Raw genomic sequence first — 21,401 nt, 5'->3', positions numbered from 1 at the left:
AGATTTTTGGAATCCGGGAGACTTCTCAGTTCTGAAAAGAACTGTCCTGCTTTTAAGCTACTACCTGGGCGGAAGGTAGAAAATCGGCCGGGACTTGGTATTGTAGTTATCAGAAATTGTTTTTTTTTAAACAGATAGTCGATTATCATACCTTGAGGACACTGTGGTTGGTTGATACACCTCCGAGTAACGGAAGGTTGGTTGAGATTGATACACGCTGTGGATAACGCCAAGTCCCTCGCACCAGAGTACTGACATTGTATACTTCTTGTCTGTATGCCTTCATTACCACAGCTTACGGAACACTGAAAGGTTTAATATAATTATGGAAAAGGTTTGAAATGATTTATTAATAGAAAACATCATCGCATTCACAGGCTGAAATAAGACAACTTTTACAGGTAGAAATATGGACAATATACATATTAAAAAAGCTGACACTGAAGTTACAGTGGAAATTTATTAGTATTGACAGAATTCTCTCTAAAACATTTTCTTCTTTTCCAAAGATAAACATTATATTTTAATTTAACTTGTAAAAAGAGTGAAGTGTAAAAAGAGCATTTTTGTGCATTTTTATTGCTAGCTGTTCCTTTTGACTGAGTAGATTGTTGGTTATTACACAACTGGATATTTCCCTACCATACTCCAGTCCGTAGCTGTCCATATGGGTGTACATCGACCACTCGGACATGGTTGACGTATCTCTGGTTTTGTTGACGCATCACATTCACTGTCTGGTAGTGTCTCCTTTCTGCTGCCCTCACAGGCAATGTCTCTGGCCTGTGTCCCACCGAGCGCATCAGAGCATTGCTCATTACACTGTAATTACAAAAATTAGTGGAAAAGCTTTGTTTAAAGGCAAAGTATACCAAAGATAATTCTGAAAAACAGATAGCATTCAGGAAGAATAATCCCTAATAATAATACATAATCTAAGATTTAAATTATGGCGATTACATTTTTTTTTACATAATATTTTTAACCATATTTACTTCAAAGTGAAATGTTTCTCAAAACGCTTTATAATAATGAAAGTTGCTGAAGGCTTCCAACTAAAGGTTTTTATTGCCATAAATTTAAAGAGAGATTACCAAACGCATACCTTCCCTTTAGTGTTCAAACCAGGAACATTTTAAGTGAGGCTACAATAATGTCAGTGCATTTCATGAAGTCAACCTTTTAGCCCAGGAATTTGTCAAACCCTGAGAAGGGGAAACATAAGTCATGGTTGGGCCGGGGGAGGAGGTAAAGTATTCATGTTTACATACCTCTTGCCATGGTCCTGGTACCCAGTGTGGTTGACAGCTATGTGTATTACAACCCATTTGACGGTCTGGTAACCCGAGACCCTGATCACTGCATTGTCTATCTGAATTAGGTCTAGTCCGGCCTACTATAGATGTACGCAGACAATCTACTGATCTGGTCTGGATCCCGCCTCCACAGGTTACTGAGCATGTACTCCAGTTGCCAATCAGCCATCTAAGATAAAAATGCAGTAGTTCTGATTATAGCAATGTGATGAACATCTTTTGTAATACTCTACAACACCAGAGAACAAAAAACAACCAAACAAACAAACAAAAGAAATAATACTTGCAACCCCAAAATGAAATGTCAGTCATGACCTCATTTGCGTTTAGGTCTCCCAAACAATATTTAGGAACAACAAATGATGGTTGTATTTATGGGATAGTTTTTCAGTCTCAGTGTTTTCTTACCTGATTCCATAAAGAGATGGTCCTTTTCGTTCCTCATTAGCTGTTGAAAGAAAATAAAAACATCCCTTAAGATTTGATGTATGCAATTCTCACATTGAAAAACTATAGTTTTGTTAAGTGGGATTTGAAACTTTGCATGGTGGGAGTATAATCAGATGAGGATTGCGATAGCACCATGTGTACATTTTGAGACGTGTTAAAAATAACCAGTGCTTGAAATTTTACAAAGGCAGTGGACACTATTTTTAATTGTCAAAGACTAGCCTTCACAGTTGGTGTTTCTCAACATATGCATAAAATAACAAACCTGTATAACAAATTTGAGCTCAATCGGTCATCGGACTTGCGAGATAATAGTGAAAGAAAAAAACACCCTTGTCACACGAAGTTGTGTGCGTTTAGATGGTTGATTTCGAGACCTCAAGTTCTAAAAATCAAATTCATAGAAAATTACTTTTGCTCGAAAACTATGGCACTTCAGAGGGAGCCGTTTCTGTCAGAGTCTTATACCATCAACCTCTCCCCAGTATTCGTCACCAAGAAAGGTTTTATGCGAATAATTATTTTGAGTAATTACCAATAGTGTCCACTGCCTTTAATGTTTCGATCAGTATGCTCTGATTCGTCTACAGGAAAAGCTTTGTTGAAAAGCTCTGTTAAAAGCAGACTGAGCCTTGATTTTCAGAACAATTTGAAGTTATCAATTGTTTATGTTGTGCACTTGGTTTTTCCATGTTATTTGTGTATTGATGATGTAATACAGCTTTCCCTGGTCAGTCTTGAATTAAATTGGTCTACTCTGGTCATGTACTTTTTTGATGTTTTTGTTGTCAAAATATGTATGTTTATTGGAAAGTTTTGACTAAAATTAGATTAAGTTGTTCAAAACTTCTTATCAACAAAATAATCTATGGTATACAAGTGTCAATGATATTTTAACCCCAAAACAGACCTTCCCACAGCCTTTGAGAAAGACTCTGAAAGGGTCCAAATATCCATTTTGTTTGCAATTTATTTCACAAAGTATTCTTTATTATTAACTTATTATTAACTTATAAACTGATCAATCAATCAATCAATCATTGAATATATATATATATATATTGTACATTTCCCTGTGACAAACAAGGCCTAGGACATGACAAGGACCATGACACGAACCAGACTAGTCAAAATAAATAACTATCAAAACAACATTCTTTGTCTTTTTATAAATTGATTCCACCATTCAATCAATCAATCAATTTATTAATCATTCAATCAATTAATCAATACCTATAATATGCAGTATAAATCTCTCTCTTGTTTTTCCAGCTACACAGGTATAAACTCCTTCATCTTGTTCCTTGACATGTCTGACTCTCAACGTTCCATCTGGCAAGACTTTGGCTCTAGGATCACTAGCAGCGATCTCCTTGGTACCTCGATACCATTCCAGCTCGGACTTCTTGTAGTATCGGACTGGACATTTGACTGTGATGCTGACTCCTTTGTTGATGTTGACTGACATCCCAACGGTGAGACGGAGCTTCGACTTGAAGCCTACTTGACTGTAGGTCGTGTGGTTGGCTAGAATGACTGGATCTGCAGAACAAGAGTAAGATTTGTTTAATAGTTATACCCATCCCTCAGCTATTACTTAGATAATTCCCACTTGATGTCATAAATTGTAAAGGCGGACATCTTTACATCATTAGTTAATGCAGAAATAAATATGCATAAAAATAGCTTGCCACGTGGGCAGTTTGATCAAGTTCATTGCATGGTTGATTGGTGAGCAACTTGGCTGTGTAAAACAATATTGAATGCTTGGTAGCCTTGATCAAGGCTGTTGACGTACTGTTCCCCGGCCCGGTTCGCTGCACACGCATGCAGTGCATACACAAATGTACATTACCATACATTGTACAGCGAGAACAGTATAGCGTAGTCGTGAGTACGGTCGTGTCTTACTACTTTCAACCTCGCACACGTGGCTCAAACAACAGCCTTGATGGGTTTGTAAAGCTTTATCGGAATTCCGATAAAAGGGTATTCATGATGTGGGCGTGTCATTCTAAACATTGGCCAATCACAGGCGCGATTGAGAATGACGTATTACTGCAAGCAATCATGCCACGTCCATGCATGCATGCGTGTGTGTGTGTGTGTACGCTGTACGCTAGCTGTATGGACATGTACTGTAATACGTGCTTTTTATAGCAGTGTCGGGAGCGTGGTGTGTATATTAGCTGATTGTAAGGGGTCTGAGTGCGCTGCCGGACGGGTGAGCCGGACAAGACTCGCCCGGTCGGTAATGGTGTTGAACAACTTCGAACAACTTCCGTTGTCTTGCGTTTCATTATAACACGAGGACTAGCATCATAATTACAACGTAGCTGGTAGATTTGTCCCTGAATTGAAAGCTGCTGTACTATAAGTGTAACGTTGTAGTGTAGTACTAGTAGTATGGCAAGAGTTAGTTTATGAAATTGAACTTTACTTGTAGTTGTTGTTCAGCCACATGTTCAGCCACACGCCATCTTCTACCGTCTGGTATGTTTTCGACAACACATATTTTCGATCCCCAACTTTGATTTACCGCGAGAAACGTAATAAATAATATATGTCTACATTAAGACAAAATAAACAGCTGGGTTTCTTATCTCATCTGGTCTGTGTTTGTGCTTCAAGGGGATGGGGTGTGTTGTACTGTCATATGCCCAACACCTAAGAATTCTTACCAAGTAGCCATCTTGCCGGAAACCCATGACACCTGGATACTTTTTTAACCTTTCTCAAACACATTTCACATGTTCTAATTTTCTTCCTTCTATTTCTAAACCCATGATTGATGCATTAAACGCGGTTGTTATATTTTGTTGAAAGTTTCTGTAGTTGTGTTGCAAATTATACACCACTGATTTCCAGCGACTTACTGTTTTATTTTACTAGTAGGGATTTCTCCCTCGCCCGCCGCCATTGCAACTACAACCACGGTTTGTTTACAATTACGTCGACGAGCACGTGTGTGCGAGTGCTTGCAGAACGTTGTGATTGACATCGCAGCGAGAGGTTATAGGTCAACCAACAACCAATGAGAACGGGTTGTTAGTAAACATTAGCATAATGAGCTCCGCCCTTAATTTTGGCAGATACAAAACCATCAAGGCGCTACTTATTAGGAAGTACCCATGTACCGTAAGTGTACCGTATACAGATGGTACATGTACATGTACATGTACAGTACGTATGTGTGTACATACGCTGTATACGTATTATATGCACTGTGTTATGTATGGGGGTGCACTGGTGGAATTCAGTGATGGGGACTGGGATTTTGCAGATCGCGGCTGGCTGTAGCGCCTTGATCAAGGCTAAATGCTTGGCGGCTCAGAGCCAAAACCCAACATGTTTGTAAAGATTGCCACATGGGCAGTTTGATCAAGTTCAACAACTTGTTTGTAAAGATGGCGTCTATCGGGAAGTATCTCTAGAAAGAATTAGCCTCGATTTTAGGTTCTAGGTTTACTAAAAAGCATTTTGCTCTTGTTATAGGCACTATACAAATCCTCATTATTGTTATTTATTGTTTATTGAAGTGTACCCACCTGTACATGGCTCTTGTTGGCAGAACTCTGTATGTGATGGTTGACTTGATTTAGGACACAGTCTAAAATCCACCAATGGGGAGCTGCCATTAGGTTGATGTCTCAGACATGTAATGGTTCGGACTTTGATACCAACACCACAAGTTACTGAACACTGAAATTAACCAAGAAAGAAAATGAAAGTCAAGTTATTAAGATTTTTTACGGTTTCTTAAGGCATCAGTAAAGCCCACTGCATCACTATAGAGCAAAAAATCACAACTGAAAAACTTGCAAACATTTATGATTTTTCATATTTTGGGCACTTCAACTTTCAATATTTTTTCTGATAAAGCTTTTATCATGTGTCAAGTTATATAAAAAGGCATCAGTAGAGCCTACTGCATCATTTTAGAGCATAAAAACAAAACTCAAAATTTGGCTAAAATTTGACAAAATGCCTGGACTTACCCCTTGACGTTTTTTCAATTTTGGGCCCTTTTTTCAAGTTTCAATATTTCCTTAAATAAAGCTTATATCTTGGTTTAAGTTGCATAAAAAGGCATCAGTAGAGCCTACTGCATCATTTTAGAGCATAAAAACAAAACTCAAAATTTGGCCAAAATTTGACAAAATGCCTGGGCTTACCCCTTGACGTTTTTTCAATTTTGGGCCCTTTTTTCAAGTTTCAATATTTCCTTAAATAAAGCTTATATCTTGGTTCAAGTTGCATAAAAAGGCATCAGTAGAGCCTACTGCATCATTTTAGAGCATAAAAACAAAACTCAAAATTTGGCCAAAATTTGACAAAATGCCTGGACTTACCCCTTGACGTTTTTTCAATTTTGGGCCCTTTTTTCAAGTTTCAATATTTCCTAAAATAAAGCTTATATCTTGGTTTAAGTTGCATAAAAAGGCATCAGTAGAGCCTACTGCATCATTTTAGAGCATAAAAACAAAACTAAAAATTTGGCCAAAATTTGACAAAATGCCTGGACTTACCCCTTGACGTTTTTTTCAATTTTGGGCCCTTTTTTCAAGTTTCAATATTTCCTTAAATTACACTTTTATCTTGGTTTAAGTTGCATAAAAAGGCATCAGTAGAGCCTACTGCATCATTTTAGAGCATAAAAACAACTCAAAATTTGACAAAATGCCTGGACTTACCCCTTGACGTTTTTCAATTTGGGCCCTTTTTTCAAGTTTCAATATTTTCTTAAATAAAGCTTATATCTTGGTTCAAGTTGCATAAAAAGGCATCAGTAGAGCCTACTGCATCATTTTAGAGCATAAAAAAAACCCTCAAAATTTGGCCAAAATTTGACAAAATGCCTGGACTTACCCCTTGACGTTTTTTCAATTTTGGGCCCTTTTTTCAAGTTTCAATATTTCCTTAAATTACGCTTTTATCTTGGTTTAAGTTGCATAAAAAGGCATCAGTAGAGCCTACTGCATCATTTTAGAGCATAAAAACAAAACTCAAAATTTGGCCAAAATTTGACAAAATGCCTGGACTTACCCCTTGACGTTTTTTCAATTTTGGCCCTTTTTTCAAGTTTCAATATTTCCTTAAATAAAGCTTATATCTTGGTTTAAGTTGCATAAAAAGGCATCAGTAGAGCCTACTGCATCATTTTAGAGCATAAAAACAAAACTCAAAATTTGGCCAAAATTTGACAAAATGCCTGGACTTACCCCTTGACGTTTTTTCAATTTTGGGCCCTTTTTTCAAGTTTCAATATTTCCTAAAATAAAGCTTATATCTTGGTTTAAGTTGCATAAAAAGGCATCAGTAGAGCCTACTGCATCATTTTAGAGCATAAAAACAAAACTAAAAATTTGGCCAAAATTTGACAAAATGCCTGGACTTACCCCTTGACGTATTTTCAATTTTGGGCCCTTTTTTCAAGTTTCAATATTTCCTTAAATTACGCTTTTATCTTGGTTTAAGTTGCATAAAAAGGCATCAGTAGAGCCTACTGCATCATTTTAGAGCATAAAAACAAAACTCAAAATTTGGCCAAAATTTGACAAAATGCCTGGACTTACCCCTTGACGTTTTTTCAATTTTGGCCCTTTTTTCAAGTTTCAATATTTCCTTAAATAAAGCTTATATCTTGGTTTAAGTTGCATAAAAAGGCATCAGTAGAGGCTTCTGCATCATTTTAGAGCATAAAAACAAAACTAAAAATTTGGCCAAAATTTGACAAAATGCCTGGACTTACCCCTTGACGTTTTTTCAATTTTGGGCCCTTTTTTCAAGTTTCAATATTTCCTAAAATAAAGCTTATATCTTGGTTTAAGTTGCATAAAAAGGCATCAGTAGAGCCTACTGCATCATTTTAGAGCATAAAAACAAAACTCAAAATTTGGCCAAAATTTGACAAAATGCCTAGACTTACCCCTTGACGTTTTTTCAATTTTGGCCCTTTTTTCAAGTTTCAATATTTCCTTAAATTACGCTTTTATCTTGGTTTAAGTTGCATAAAAAGGCATCAGTAGAGCCTACTGCATCATTTTAGAGCATAAAAACCAACTCAAAATTTGACAAAATGCCTGGACTTACCCCTTGACGTTTTTTCAATTTTGGGCCCTTTTTTCAAGTTTCAATATTTTCTTAAATAAATCTTATATCTTGGTTCAAGTTGCATAAAAAGGCATCAGTAGAGCCTACTGCATCATTTTAGAGCATAAAAACAAAACTCAAAATTTGGCCAAAATTTGACAAAATGCCTGGACTTACCCCTTGACGTTTTTTCAATTTTGGGCCCTTTTTTCAAGTTTCAATATTTCCAAGTTTCAATATTTCCTTAAATAAAGCTTATATCTTGGTTCATATTGCATAAAAAGGCATCAGTAGAGCCTACTGCATCATTTTAGAGCATAAAAACAAAACTCAAAATTTGGCAAAAATTTGACAAAATGCCTAGACTTACCCCTTGACGTTTTTTCAATTTTGGCCTTTTTTTCAAGTTTCAATATTTCCTTAAATAAAGCTTATATCTTGGTTTAAGTTGCATAAAAAGGCATCAGTAGAGCCTACTGCATCATTTTAGAGCATAAAAACAAAACTCAAAATTTGGCCAAAACTTGAAAAAATGCCTGGACTTACCCCTTGACGTTTTTTAAATTTTGGGCCCTTTTTTCAAGTTTCAACATTTCCTTAAATGCAGCTTATATCTTGGTTTAAGTTGCATAAAAAGGCATCAGTAGAGCCTACTGCATCATTTTAGAGCATAAAAACAAAACTCAAAATTTGGCCAAAATTTGACAAAATGCCTGGACTTACCCCTTGACGTTTTTTTCAATTTTGGCCCTTTTTTCAAGTTTCAATATTTCCTTAAATAAAGCTTATATCTTGGTTTAAGTTGCATAAAAAGGCATCAGTAGAGCCTACTGCATCATTTTAGAGCATAAAAACAAAACTCAAAATTTGGCCAAAACTTGAAAAAATGCCTGGACTTACCCCTTGACGTTTTTTCAATTTTGGGCCCTTTTTTCAAGTTTCAATATTTGCTAATATAAAGCTTATATCTTGGTTTAAGTTGCATAAAAAGGCATCAGTAGAGCCTACTGCATCATTTTAGAGCATAAAAACCAACTCAAAATTTGACAAAATGCCTGGACTTACCCCTTGACGTTTTTTCAATTTTGGGCCTTTTTTTCAAGTTTCAACATTTCCTTAAATGCAGCTTATATCTTGGTTTAAGTTGCATAAAAAGGCATCAGTAGAGCCTACTGCATCATTTTAGAGCATAAAAACAAAACTCAAAATTTGGCCAAAATTTGACAAAATGCCTGGACTTACCCCTTGACGTTTTTTCAATTTTGGGCCCTTTTTTCAAGTTTCAATATTTCCTTAAATAAAGCTTATATCTTGGTTTAAGTTGCATAAAAAGGCATCAGTAGAGCCTACTGCATCATTTTAGAGCATAAAAACAAAACTCAAAATTTGGCCAAAATTTGACAAAATGCCTGGGCTTACCCCTTGACGTTTTTTCAATTTTGGGCCCTTTTTTCAAGTTTCAATATTTCCTTAAATGTAGCTTATATCTTGGTTTAAGTTGCATAAAAAGGCATCAGTAGAGCCTACTGCATCATTTTAGAGCATAAAAACAAAACTCAAAATTTGGCCAAAATTTGACAAAATGCCTGGACTTACCCCTTGACGTTTTTTCAATTTTGGGCCTTTTTTTCAAGTTTCAATATTTCCTAAAATAAAGCTTATATCTTGGTTTAAGTTGCATAAAAAGGCATCAGTAGAGCCTACTGCATCATTTTAGAGCATAAAAACAAAACTCAAAATTTGGCCAAAATTTGACAAAATGCCTGGGCTTACCCCTTGACGTTTTTTCAATTTTGGGCCCTTTTTTCAAGTTTCAATATTTCCAAGTTTCAATATTTCCTTAAATAAAGCTTATATCTTGGTTCATATTGCATAAAAAGGCATCAGTAGAGCCTACTGCATCATTTTAGAGCATAAAAACAAAACTCAAAATTTGGCAAAAATTTGACAAAATGCCTAGACTTACCCCTTGACGTTTTTTCAATTTTGGCCTTTTTTTCAAGTTTCAATATTTCCTTAAATAAAGCTTATATCTTGGTTTAAGTTGCATAAAAAGGCATCAGTAGAGCCTACTGCATCATTTTAGAGCATAAAAACAAAACTCAAAATTTGGCCCAAATTTGACAAAATGCCTGGACTTACCCCTTGACGTTTTTTAAATTTTGGGCCCTTTTTTCAAGTTTCAACATTTCCTTAAATGCAGCTTATATCTTGGTTTAAGTTGCATAAAAAGGCATCAGTAGAGCCTACTGCATCATTTTAGAGCATAAAAACAAAACTCAAAATTTGGCCAAAATTTGACAAAATGCCTGGACTTACCCCTTGACGTTTTTTTCAATTTTGGCCCTTTTTTCAAGTTTCAATATTTCCTTAAATAAAGCTTATATCTTGGTTTAAGTTGCATAAAAAGGCATCAGTAGAGCCTACTGCATCATTTTAGAGCATAAAAACAAAACTCAAAATTTGGCCAAAACTTGAAAAAATGCCTGGACTTACCCCTTGACGTTTTTTCAATTTTGGGCCCTTTTTTCAAGTTTCAATATTTGCTAATATAAAGCTTATATCTTGGTTTAAGTTGCATAAAAAGGCATCAGTAGAGCCTACTGCATCATTTTAGAGCATAAAAACCAACTCAAAATTTGACAAAATGCCTGGACTTACCCCTTGACGTTTTTTCAATTTTGGGCCTTTTTTTCAAGTTTCAACATTTCCTTAAATGCAGCTTATATCTTGGTTTAAGTTGCATAAAAAGGCATCAGTAGAGCCTACTGCATCATTTTAGAGCATAAAAACAAAACTCAAAATTTGGCCAAAATTTGACAAAATGCCTGGACTTACCCCTTGACGTTTTTTCAATTTTGGGCCCTTTTTTCAAGTTTCAATATTTCCTTAAATAAAGCTTATATCTTGGTTTAAGTTGCATAAAAAGGCATCAGTAGAGCCTACTGCATCATTTTAGAGCATAAAAACAAAACTCAAAATTTGGCCAAAATTTGACAAAATGCCTGGGCTTACCCCTTGACGTTTTTTCAATTTTGGGCCCTTTTTTCAAGTTTCAATATTTCCTTAAATGTAGCTTATATCTTGGTTTAAGTTGCATAAAAAGGCATCAGTAGAGCCTACTGCATCATTTTAGAGCATAAAAACAAAACTCAAAATTTGGCCAAAATTTGACAAAATGCCTGGACTTACCCCTTGACGTTTTTTCAATTTTGGGCCTTTTTTTCAAGTTTCAATATTTCCTAAAATAAAGCTTATATCTTGGTTTAAGTTGCATAAAAAGGCATCAGTAGAGCCTACTGCATCATTTTAGAGCATAAAAACAAAACTCAAAATTTGGCCAAAATTTGACAAAATGCCTGGGCTTACCCCTTGACGTTTTTTCAATTTTGGGCCCTTTTTTCAAGTTTCAATATTTCCTTAAATGTAGCTTATATCTTGGTTTAAGTTGCATAAAAAGGCATCAGTAGAGCCTACTGCATCATTTTAGAGCATAAAAACAAAACTCAAAATTTGGCCAAAATTTGACAAAATGCCTGGACTTACCCCTTGACGTTTTTTCAATTTTGGGCCCTTTTTTCAAGTTTCAATATTTCCTTAAATTACGCTTTTATCTTGGTTTAAGTTGCATAAAAAGGCACCAGTAGAGCCTACTGCATCATTTTAGAGCATAAAAACAAAACTCAAAATTTGACAAAATGCCTGGACTTACCCCTTGACGTTTTTTCAATTTTGGACCCTTTTTCAAGTTTCAATATTTTCTTAAATAAAGCTTATATCTTGGTTCAAGTTGCATAAAAAGGCATCAGTAGAGCCTACTGCTTCATTTTAGAGCATAAAATCAAAACTGAAAAATGTGCCCAAATTTGATAAATATGCTGGATTTGTTCACTTTTGCCAAAAATTACATGCTTTATTGATGGTTTCAATGGAAGCGAGCAACTTTTCTGGTGCTATTTTTGATCAAGTTATCTCTGATTTGTTATGGTATATTGGTAATTTTCCAGCAAATCTATTGCATGACTTATATGAGTCTTATGCTGGACATGAATAATGTTCAAAATTGTATGTGTAATATGAATTTTGTAGTGTTTCCAATAAAGTGAATATATATGCAATATTGTAAACTGACGCTATTTTGTTGTCTTTTATTGTTATTTACCTCGGACCAATCCTGCGGTTTCCACTCATATACTTCCTGGCAAGGTCCGCTGTTACAAGTCTCAATACTGGAAGGTTCCTCTGTTGGACAATGAACCCAATCAACTATTGTTATCTCTCCATTCATGGACCTTATCTTGCAGGTCAAAGGGCGTGACCTGATGCCTCCCAAACACGTTTGTGAACACTGGAAGAAAAAAAGGACAAAACGGCATTAGTAGAGTATCCTACGTCATTTAAGAGCATAAAATTAAAAGATCATCTAAACAAACAAACAAATTAACAAAATAATATTAATTTTGGTTATACCCTTACTTCGTTGTGTGTTAGCACTGTATACTCCCCCCCCCCCCCCCCAGAAGTCTTTATTTCAAATCTCAGCAATAACGGTAAGGTGTTTTTATTTCATTTTTTAAAACGGTAAACTGTTGGACACAGAATTATTTACGTCCTCACCCGACTGTGGCAAAGAGCAAAGAGGATGACTTCGTGGCAAGCATCTCATGGGGCATTGTGGGTAGGACGGTGGAGGGCGCTATTGTGTGTAAAGTCTTAGCAATATTGCCTGGCGGTATAGGGAATATGCAAATTAGTAATTTGACTCTACCGGTAAGTAGAGTGAAGTAGACTCAGTACTTTCAACACATAGGTGTAGGGTAAAACCAAAATTAAAATTTGTTTCCCTGACGCAAATTTAAAATTTAAAAAACCCACTTTTGGCTCAAAAGTATTGCTCTACTTTACCTCAGACCAATAGCCTGTGTGCCAGAAGGCTGGACAGTTTATCTCATTGCATGGTAACGGGTCATTGGGTATCGGGATTCCCTCACAAGCCGAGTCTGGTAATACCGCAGTGTTTCCTAATCCCCTATCCATGGTTCTCATACATAAAACTTCTAGAGGGAACTGGACACCACCTCCGCAGGATACCGAGCATTCCTTGTACAATGGAATCTTCCATCTGCAATTCAAATACGCAGCAAGGATGTGTGTGTTATAAATAAATCAGACAGAATTGGGCAGAGGTCTAGTACAGTTTCATTTCAGGTCAGCTCTGAAATAGTTCATTCTTATATAACTCTTTTAACGGCAGTGGACACTATTGGTAATTAGTCAAAATAATTATTAGCATAAAACCTTACTTGGTAACGAGTAATGGGGAGAGGTTGAAAGTATAAAACGTTGTGAGAAACAGCTCCCTCTGAAGTGATGGAGTTTTCGAGAAGGAAAATATTTTCCACAAATTTGATTTCGAGACCTCAAGTTTAGAATTTGAGTTCTCGAAATCAACTATCTAAACGCACACAACTTCGTGTGACAAGGGTGTTTTTTTCTTTCATTATTATCTCGCAACTTTGACGACCGATTGAGCTGAAATTTTCACAGGTTTGTTTTTTTATGCATATGTTGAGATACACCAACTGTAAATGCAAGTCTTTGACAATTACCAATAGTGTCCACTGTCGTTAAAGCCATTGGACCCTTTCGGTACAGGAAAAAAAAATAATAATTCACAGATTTACAAATAATTTACAGGGTTTACAGAAGGTAATGGTGAAAGAGTTCCCTTGAAATATTAGGCCATGAAATGCTTTACTTTTTGAGAAAACGGTAATACAATATAAATTCTCGTTAGCGAGAATTACGGATTTGTTATAAACACATGTCATGACACGGCGAAACGCGCGAAAACAGGAGTGGGTTTTCCCGTTATTTTCTCCTGACTCCGATGTCTGATTGAGCCTAAATTTCTACAGGATTGTTATATTATATAGAAGTTGTGATACACGAAGTGTGGGACTTGGACAATACTGTTTACCGAAAGTATATAATGGCTTTAAGTCACGTTATAAGACATCCTTGGTTTCATTTATAGAGAATAAAGGTCGAGTCACACTGCAGCGACAACGAAAACGATAACGACGCAAAGAGAAGGCATTCTAATTGGTTGAATTGATCCACGCAGAATACGCCCACGCTTATTCAATCAATCGAGGGCGTGCATTTTTCACGTTCTCGTTTGCCTGGCCTGTGTTGACCGGACCTTAAGAATAGCTTTGAGAATGTACTTACTCTGGAGGGCATGGTTGTTCATTACAGACCTGTGTGAATATATCAGGTCTAGTTGTAATGTCACATAGAGTATCACTCACTGGTCCTTCATCGGCAATGTGAACACATTGTATTAAAGATTCCTTTACACCTAGCAACAAAACAAAAACATTCGAATTCAACTCCTTCATGTACTATCATCTTTCTTACATCTTGAAATTTAGAGGTATCACAAATATTTTCACCAGTTACTGGTCACAGATTAAAAGTTATATATTAAATGTGTATTCTTTTTAAAGAAACACATTTGATATAAAACCTTACTTCAGCACCACAAAGATTGAATGAATATCCCCTTTACAGGACTTCATGTTCAAGAGCAAAACCATGAATTGTTTCTCTCCACCATGGAATACAAATTGAGAAAAGTCAGGCAAGAGATGTAGTACTTGATGGTTTCTCATAAGATAAAATATTAATTGGAAGTGTATAAAAGCCTCAGCATATTATAAATACCAAGTAATAAACCACAAGGGCATGTGACTATCAATAAATGTTGATTTGGTTTGATTTGCTTAAATTTGATTTGATTTGATTTGATTTGACTGGGTAAACTTTGAAAACAATTTTGGGTTGAACAAAGAGGAGATCGGTAACATTAGGGCTTGATGGCTCAGTTGGTAGAATGCTGGCATGCTTATCCGGAGTTTTTGCTGGTTCAAATTTTGCTCAAGTAAGTTTAACTTTTTGCAACCCGAAACAATAAATTATTTAATCTCAACATTTAGTGCTATGTCTTTACTTAGAGACAAGTTTCTCAGAAGTTTGAAAAATTCATCAAATCAAATCAAAACATACCTCCAACGCATGAAGCACTACATTCAGTGAACCCTGTGTAACGCCAAACAAACTGCACCTCAAGAGGGCCTCCTCCAACCCCCTCAGCGAAGCCATCCGACGGTACGGTATTCTCCTCCGGATCATAAGGATCATTATAAGAATCGCATTCATCTTCCTCGCAGTCCGATATCTCATCAGGTTTGGGAAGACCTAGACATGGTTCTTCGGTTAAGTCTTGTAGCATCTGATTGGATGGGAGGTAGACTTTACAGCGAACTGAACGAAATCTCTTGCCACTACCGCAGGTCACAGTGCATGGACTCCAATCACTGGCATGGTAACTAGCGTTAGAAATGTAAAATAAATATACAAACTTTTTACAAAATGAAGCAAACATCTTGAGCTTATGGAACCTTGTAAACAAAACAGTCAAACCAAACCCAAAAACTCTGATGTGTTCACTTTTGATTCTCTTGATGTTACCTCTTTGTATTGCTGCGTATCATTCCATTTTACTATCATATCGGATCTTTGTTAGTTCAGAAAAAGGTCAAACGAAAGCTCTCCAAAATCTGTTTGTGACAACTGAAGCTGTTTTTGCATAGCAGGATTTTCTGCTTAAGCGATTATATGAAATTAGGCCCTAATCAGAACTCAGGGCCAATTCCCAGTTAAAGGCAGTGGACACTATTGGTAATTACTCAAAATAATTATTTGCATTAAACCTTTCTTGGTGACGAGTAATGGGGAGTGGTTGATGGTATAAAACATTGTGAGAAACGTCTCCCTCTGAAGTGCCATAGTTTTCGAGAAAGAAGTAATTTTCTACGAATTTGATTTCGAGACCTCAAGTTTAGAACTTGAGGTCTCGAAATCAACCATCTAAACGCACACAACTTCGTGTGAGACGGGTTATTTTTCTTTCAATATTATCTCGCAACTTCGATGACCGATTGAGCTCAAATTTTCACATGTTTGTTATTTTATGCATATGTTGTGATACACCAAGTGAGAAGGCTATTTTTTGACAATACCCAATAGTGTCCACTGCCTTTAAGTATAATCGTAGTGCTGCAATGAATGCCAGAGTCCAGTGAGCTGGCTTCTATACAGGAATAAAGTCTGCCAGAGTCCAGTGAGCTGGCTTCTCTACAGTAATAAAGTCTCCTAACAGTCTAGTAGAATCTTACCTTGGTTTTGTGAATCTTTGAAACGGTTGATGAGCGATCTGCTCCGTGATTCTCATCATGGGTGCTGATGTCACTGCTCAAACAAACACAAAACAATATATTTAGTACACAAACATATCAAAAACAACAACAAAATAGTTTTTGCTGATGAAACCCCTCAGAAGTTATACATTCTAGGTCACCAAAGCCATCACTAAACTATGTTCCTATAACTGTGCAATGTGACCTTGACATTTGATCCGATGAATTCAACTCACCACAGTGACCTCGACCACTGACCTTTTTACCCACAAAAATAAACCCATGTTTTCTTTCCCAAAGGGCGATCCCCTATCAAAAGTCTAATTGTCACTTCCAAGTAACTGGAATATTAAGTACTGTCGTCTAGTTACTGAATCACAGTTTCTTGATTTGTGCAATTCATAATCATAGACGTAAAACCAATGTTTGTATGAGATAGATTGGCTGTTGCCAGCTTGGTGTTTATATATCCCCTTGTGGAAGTTTGCCGAGTTCCCTTGATGGGAAGATCATCTAAACAAACACCAAAAAACAACAACACCCCAACAAATAAACAAACAACACAATTTGTCAGTTTACCTTGTTCTCTGACACACGGAACTCCAACGATGCATGTCTTTGTCAGAGTAGGTCTTGCTCTAGGATCACAGCCTCCAGAGGGCTCCCTTCTACTATTTAAACAATTGACCTCTCTCTGCTTGGTGCCATGTCCACATGTCACTGAACACTGAGGAAAAATAAATCATAACAAATCTATTATAATTTGAAACACAAGTCTTGGTAAATGTACAACTAGTGGGGCAGATCAGGGGATATTCAGGGGAGTTGTGCCTGTGATGATACAAGCATGGAATGAGGAAAAAGTTCATTTGAATAACAAGCAATTACCATTATTTTGTAAACGGCTGCCTTTAATAATAATTATAATAAGACTTGTAATGGGCACGTATCCACCCGGCTGGGTGTTCAAGGCGCAGTAAAACCAACAACAAACAAAACAAACCAAAAATAAAAACAAAACAAAGAAAAACAGACACAACAAAAAATCAGTCCTTGAAAACCTGTGCCTTTGCTTGTTTTACTACCAGTATTTTCTTCAAAGGACAAATCTATGATGGCCCTTTAACAAAATAAGTTTCTCAAGACACACTCTTCAAAAGGTAAAATCACATCCCGTTTTCTGCCATAACAGCACTTAAATAAAATAGGAGGAAAGTTTTGGGGCACACAAGACAAAAGACATGTCCTTTATAGCAACAGCCTTAGCCATAGACCATCATTTTAAACAAGGCTTTTTTCATCTTACTGAGTTTCAATTCATTTTTTTTTTATTATTTATTTATTTATTTATTTATTTATTCAACCAATACAAGGTACAACAAACAAGTTACAATAGCACAAGACAGAACATTAACGGGGGAGAAAAACAAACAATTCTGAAAAAGCAAGAAATAAGGAAAATAAATACAGAATAAAATAAAAGAATAAATAAGGTTAAATTAAATTAACTGAAACAAATTATTTGAAAAAGAAAACAAAAGCAAAACAAAAACACAATAAGAGGGCGGCTGAGGGCGGAGCATGCAGGAGGAAAACAGAACCAAATGGGAACGACAACCATAAGGGATAAAAAACCAAGGACAAATCATGCGGGTCAGGGGTACAAAAGTAAACCAAATTACTGTTACTCGGAAGCAAGCTGCCCCACGCACGACCAACAAACACAATGAACTCAGAAACAACAACAGGGAAGGGAAACCAAACAGGGGATCGTTCACGACCTGCATGCAAACAAATTGAACATCTCTTACGCTGTGTGGTGTAAGTTTAATTCAGTTAAATAAACTCCGACTTACCTCTGACCAGTTTCCCGTCAGCCAATGGGGGCAAGGTTCTAGATTGCATCTCTGCTGGGGGTGTGGTTTACTCCCATAACACATATCATCATCAACGCGCATCATCATGTTGTTTGGCGCCCTCTCTACGCAGTAGATGTTTCTCGTCTGGATACCACCACTGCATGTTCTGGAACACGGTTGCCATGGATCCGCTTTCCATCTAGTGATAAATCATGCAATTATTATCATGAAGTCAACACCCAAATGTCACAAAGTCAAAATGTTTTTTCTTTCATGGTTATCTCGCAAGTCCGATGACCAATCAAGCTCAAATTTTCACAGGTTTGTTATTTTATGCATATGTTGAGATACACCAAGAGAGAAGACTGGTCTTTGACAAGTGTCCACTGGCTTTAAAAACTTACTTGGTAACAAGCATTGTTGATAGTCTAATAAAACAATGTGAGAAACGGCTTACTCTGAAGTAGCATAGATTTTGAGAAAGAGGTAATTTCTCACTAAAATAATAAAAGACTTCTTAGCTAGAAGTCTTTTATTCCTGTCTGAAAGCACACAAATTCGTCCAACAAGAGTGTTTTTTCTTTCATCATTTTCTCGCAACTTTTACGACCAAATGAGTTCAAATGTTCACATGTTTGTTATTTTATGCTTATGTTGGGCTTCACCAAGTGAGAAGACTGGTCTTTGACAATTACCAAACATGTGCCTTCCCTTTAAGTCTTCTCTTGATTTACAATACAAATAAAACATGTGTTAAGCAATCTTTATCACACTTTTGGGTTTGAAAGAATCCCAGTGTTGTTCTGTAAAGAACCACATTTTCTTGATCAAGGAAGACAAACTGAACTTACAGAGGGGGACACGTTGCCATGGTGCATATTCTCCTCTCATACTGCGGTTTATTCTGTTCGCAACTACTATCTGGCTCGACTTGACTCGTTGATAAGTTGATACACACATACACCTTCTCTTGTTCCCCTGTTCAAGACAAACAAGATTTTACAAAAGTTAGAAAAAAATTTTTTTAAGATGAGAACAGCCTAACCTCTGAAACCCTGACAAGTAGCCAGTTTGGTATAACTGAGTCACTTGCAAGACTTTTAATAATTCCAAAGCCCTTTTTTCTGTTCAAAGGACATCATCTGAAAACAGTTGAACTGTATAATAATTGATAAATAAATAAATATATGATAATAAAACAAGTCCCAACAATCAATCATAACTAACTAATAACTAGAAACATGAAAGACACAACTTGTAAAATTAAAACATACCAGACTTGTACCAAAATTGTACTAGCCAAACATATAAGATGCTGATGTGACAAATACGAGTTTAGGTCGGGTTGGTTTGAGGTGGCTGACTGGTGAGGAATAATGACCTCCCCCTCCCCTCTTCACTTTCTGCCACTACCCTGGATCACCAGACTATGTTTACTCTACTCAAAGCTAATGTACTGCAGCTGTGGTGCCATACAGCCCTCATTCAGACTCTGGTATCTAGGTTCGCCTTTTAAGTTATCATTTTTAGAATATGCGCACGTACTTCTCTGGAAAGGTTCTTGTTAATTCAGAACGACAAAGCAATCATCGGAATCACCAGGGGATGTCATTCTGACATAACAGTGTCTGGTTATAGACTCAACTCACTTCATATCCATATAAACATTGCTATAACAATATAATATTTACAATACTTAGTGGAGTATGACCTCCCAGTAGGCTGTGGGTAATCCCTGTAATGTCTACTTCTAGAAGATCTTTAAGATGTAGACTTGGGTTGAATCCAGAGAGACTAGAAAGAATTCCAGACTCTTTGATTCCATAGAGACAGACTTGAGTATTCTAAAGCCCAGCTCTTAAGACATTGCACTTAGTGTCTTAAAGACAATAATAATCTTGATGTAAATGATAGCCAGGACTACATGACTTCGGGTCCCAATTTTATAAAGTAGTGCGACAGAAGATAAGACTTAGAAAAATTCTTTGCTAAGCAATAAATTAGTGGGGCACCAGTCACAACAATTATGGAATGTTGGCTGGTTACCTGTTTCTGCTTAGCAAGATTTATCTGTGCGAACCAGTTTTTTGTGCTTACAGGCTTATGAACTTGATCCCAGAGCATTTGTTAATATAAAGCACTTCACAGAAGAGTCAGATACGAAGGTATGCAGACAATACATTGAAGACAGAGTGCATCATTGTATTGGACAAATCTTGAAACTGGGCCATTGGTTTCATACCAAAGCATTTCCTGATAACGTTGTTTACAAAGTTCCTTTAGATCAATGGTAGATGATCCTGTATATGACGTCTACTGAATTAAACACAAAGTTGACAGTTTGTGCTCAAATCTCACACGGTATTCACAAGATAAGATTAAAGACAGTGGAGACTATTAGTAATTGTCAAATACCAGTCTGCTCACTTGGCTGATCTCAACATATGCATAAAATAAAAAACCTGTGAAAGTTTGAGCTTGATTGGTTGTCGGATTGCGAGATAACAATGAAAGAAAAAACACCCTTGTCACACATAGTTGTGTGCTTTCATATGCTTGATTTCGAGACCTCAAGTTCTAAATCTGAGGTCCCGAAATCAAATTCGTAGAAAATTACTTCTTTCTCGAAAACTATGTCACGTCAGAGGGAGCCGTTTCTCAGAATTGTTATACTATCAACTTATCCCCATTACTCTTTACCAAGTGAGATTTTATGCTAATAATTATTTTGAGTAATTACCAATAGTGTCCACTGCCTTTAAGCCAGTAACTACACGAGTGTACCATATACACTGGCAGCAGTACAACAAAGTGCTAGAATTAATGCTGTGACCATATAAGGTATGAAAAAATAGACTTTACTCCACAGAAAATCACACCTCTTCACCCTGTTCCAGTTAAAGAAAAAGAAATTGCAAAAACACCTAAATAAGGATAACATGACTACGACGTTCAGATGCTATCTTAAATATTTTGGACCATTTTTGCTGTTTTGTTTTCACTTTTTATGTTTGTTTCCTTTCATGTTTAAGCGGAAGTGACATGTTCTGAGCCTCCTACCAGGGGGGCCTGCAGGCTGTATTAACAAACCCGAGTAGAGCTTCACCTGGGTTACCAGTCAACTTAGCACATAAACCACAATATATACTGACAGCTAAGACTTTATCATCAAGGTACTCTCTAAGCACAACATGAGATTGTGGAATTTGAGGTCCTTACAAATAAACAACACAATAAAGTGTTCTTAAAGGCACGCTTGGTAGCTACTAAAAAAATGACTCTGTAACGAGCAACGGAAAGCTGAAAACATTGTGAGAAACGAATCCCTGTGAAGTGACATAGTTTTTGAGAAAGAGGTAACTTTTCACTAAACTATTTGAATCTGAGAGAAAACTTCACATAACAAAACAAAAACACAA

General features: G+C 36.4%; 2 protein-coding genes across 5 annotated transcripts in view; one reads left to right on the top strand and one right to left on the bottom strand.

The window, feature by feature from the left end:
• The window catches only part of LOC139942349 (cyclin-dependent kinase 7-like), an 82,109-nt gene extending 78,956 nt beyond the window's left edge, over positions 1-3,153 (top strand). For both annotated transcript variants that reach the window (XR_011786653.1, XR_011786652.1), the window contains exon 12: positions 3,039-3,153. The gene's annotated coding sequence lies outside the window, so the exon portion shown is untranslated. The remainder of the gene's footprint in view (positions 1-3,038) is intronic.
• Positions 1-21,401, bottom strand: part of LOC139942347 (ADAMTS-like protein 1) — a 109,451-nt gene that overhangs the window by 3,426 nt on the left and 84,624 nt on the right. For all 3 annotated transcript variants that reach the window (XM_071939185.1, XM_071939184.1, XM_071939183.1), the window contains 14 exons: positions 18,834-18,960; positions 17,980-18,181; positions 16,703-16,850; positions 16,103-16,175; positions 14,931-15,253; positions 14,094-14,223; positions 12,765-12,981; positions 12,022-12,207; positions 5,315-5,468; positions 3,000-3,308; positions 1,725-1,764; positions 1,272-1,485; positions 643-822; positions 152-305 (listed from right to left, as the gene is read on the bottom strand). In XM_071939185.1, coding sequence (XP_071795286.1) covers positions 152-305; positions 643-822; positions 1,272-1,485; positions 1,725-1,764; positions 3,000-3,308; positions 5,315-5,468; positions 12,022-12,207; positions 12,765-12,981; positions 14,094-14,223; positions 14,931-15,253; positions 16,103-16,175; positions 16,703-16,850; positions 17,980-18,181; positions 18,834-18,960 — 2,457 coding nt within the window. The remainder of the gene's footprint in view (positions 1-151; positions 306-642; positions 823-1,271; positions 1,486-1,724; positions 1,765-2,999; positions 3,309-5,314; positions 5,469-12,021; positions 12,208-12,764; positions 12,982-14,093; positions 14,224-14,930; positions 15,254-16,102; positions 16,176-16,702; positions 16,851-17,979; positions 18,182-18,833; positions 18,961-21,401) is intronic.

This window comes from Asterias amurensis, chromosome 9, assembly GCF_032118995.1.
Source record: "Asterias amurensis chromosome 9, ASM3211899v1".
Classification (NCBI taxonomy): Eukaryota; Metazoa; Echinodermata; class Asteroidea; order Forcipulatida; family Asteriidae; genus Asterias; species Asterias amurensis.
The sequence above is the reverse complement of the archived record's forward strand: the minus strand, read 5'-3'. Positions and strand labels throughout refer to the sequence as shown.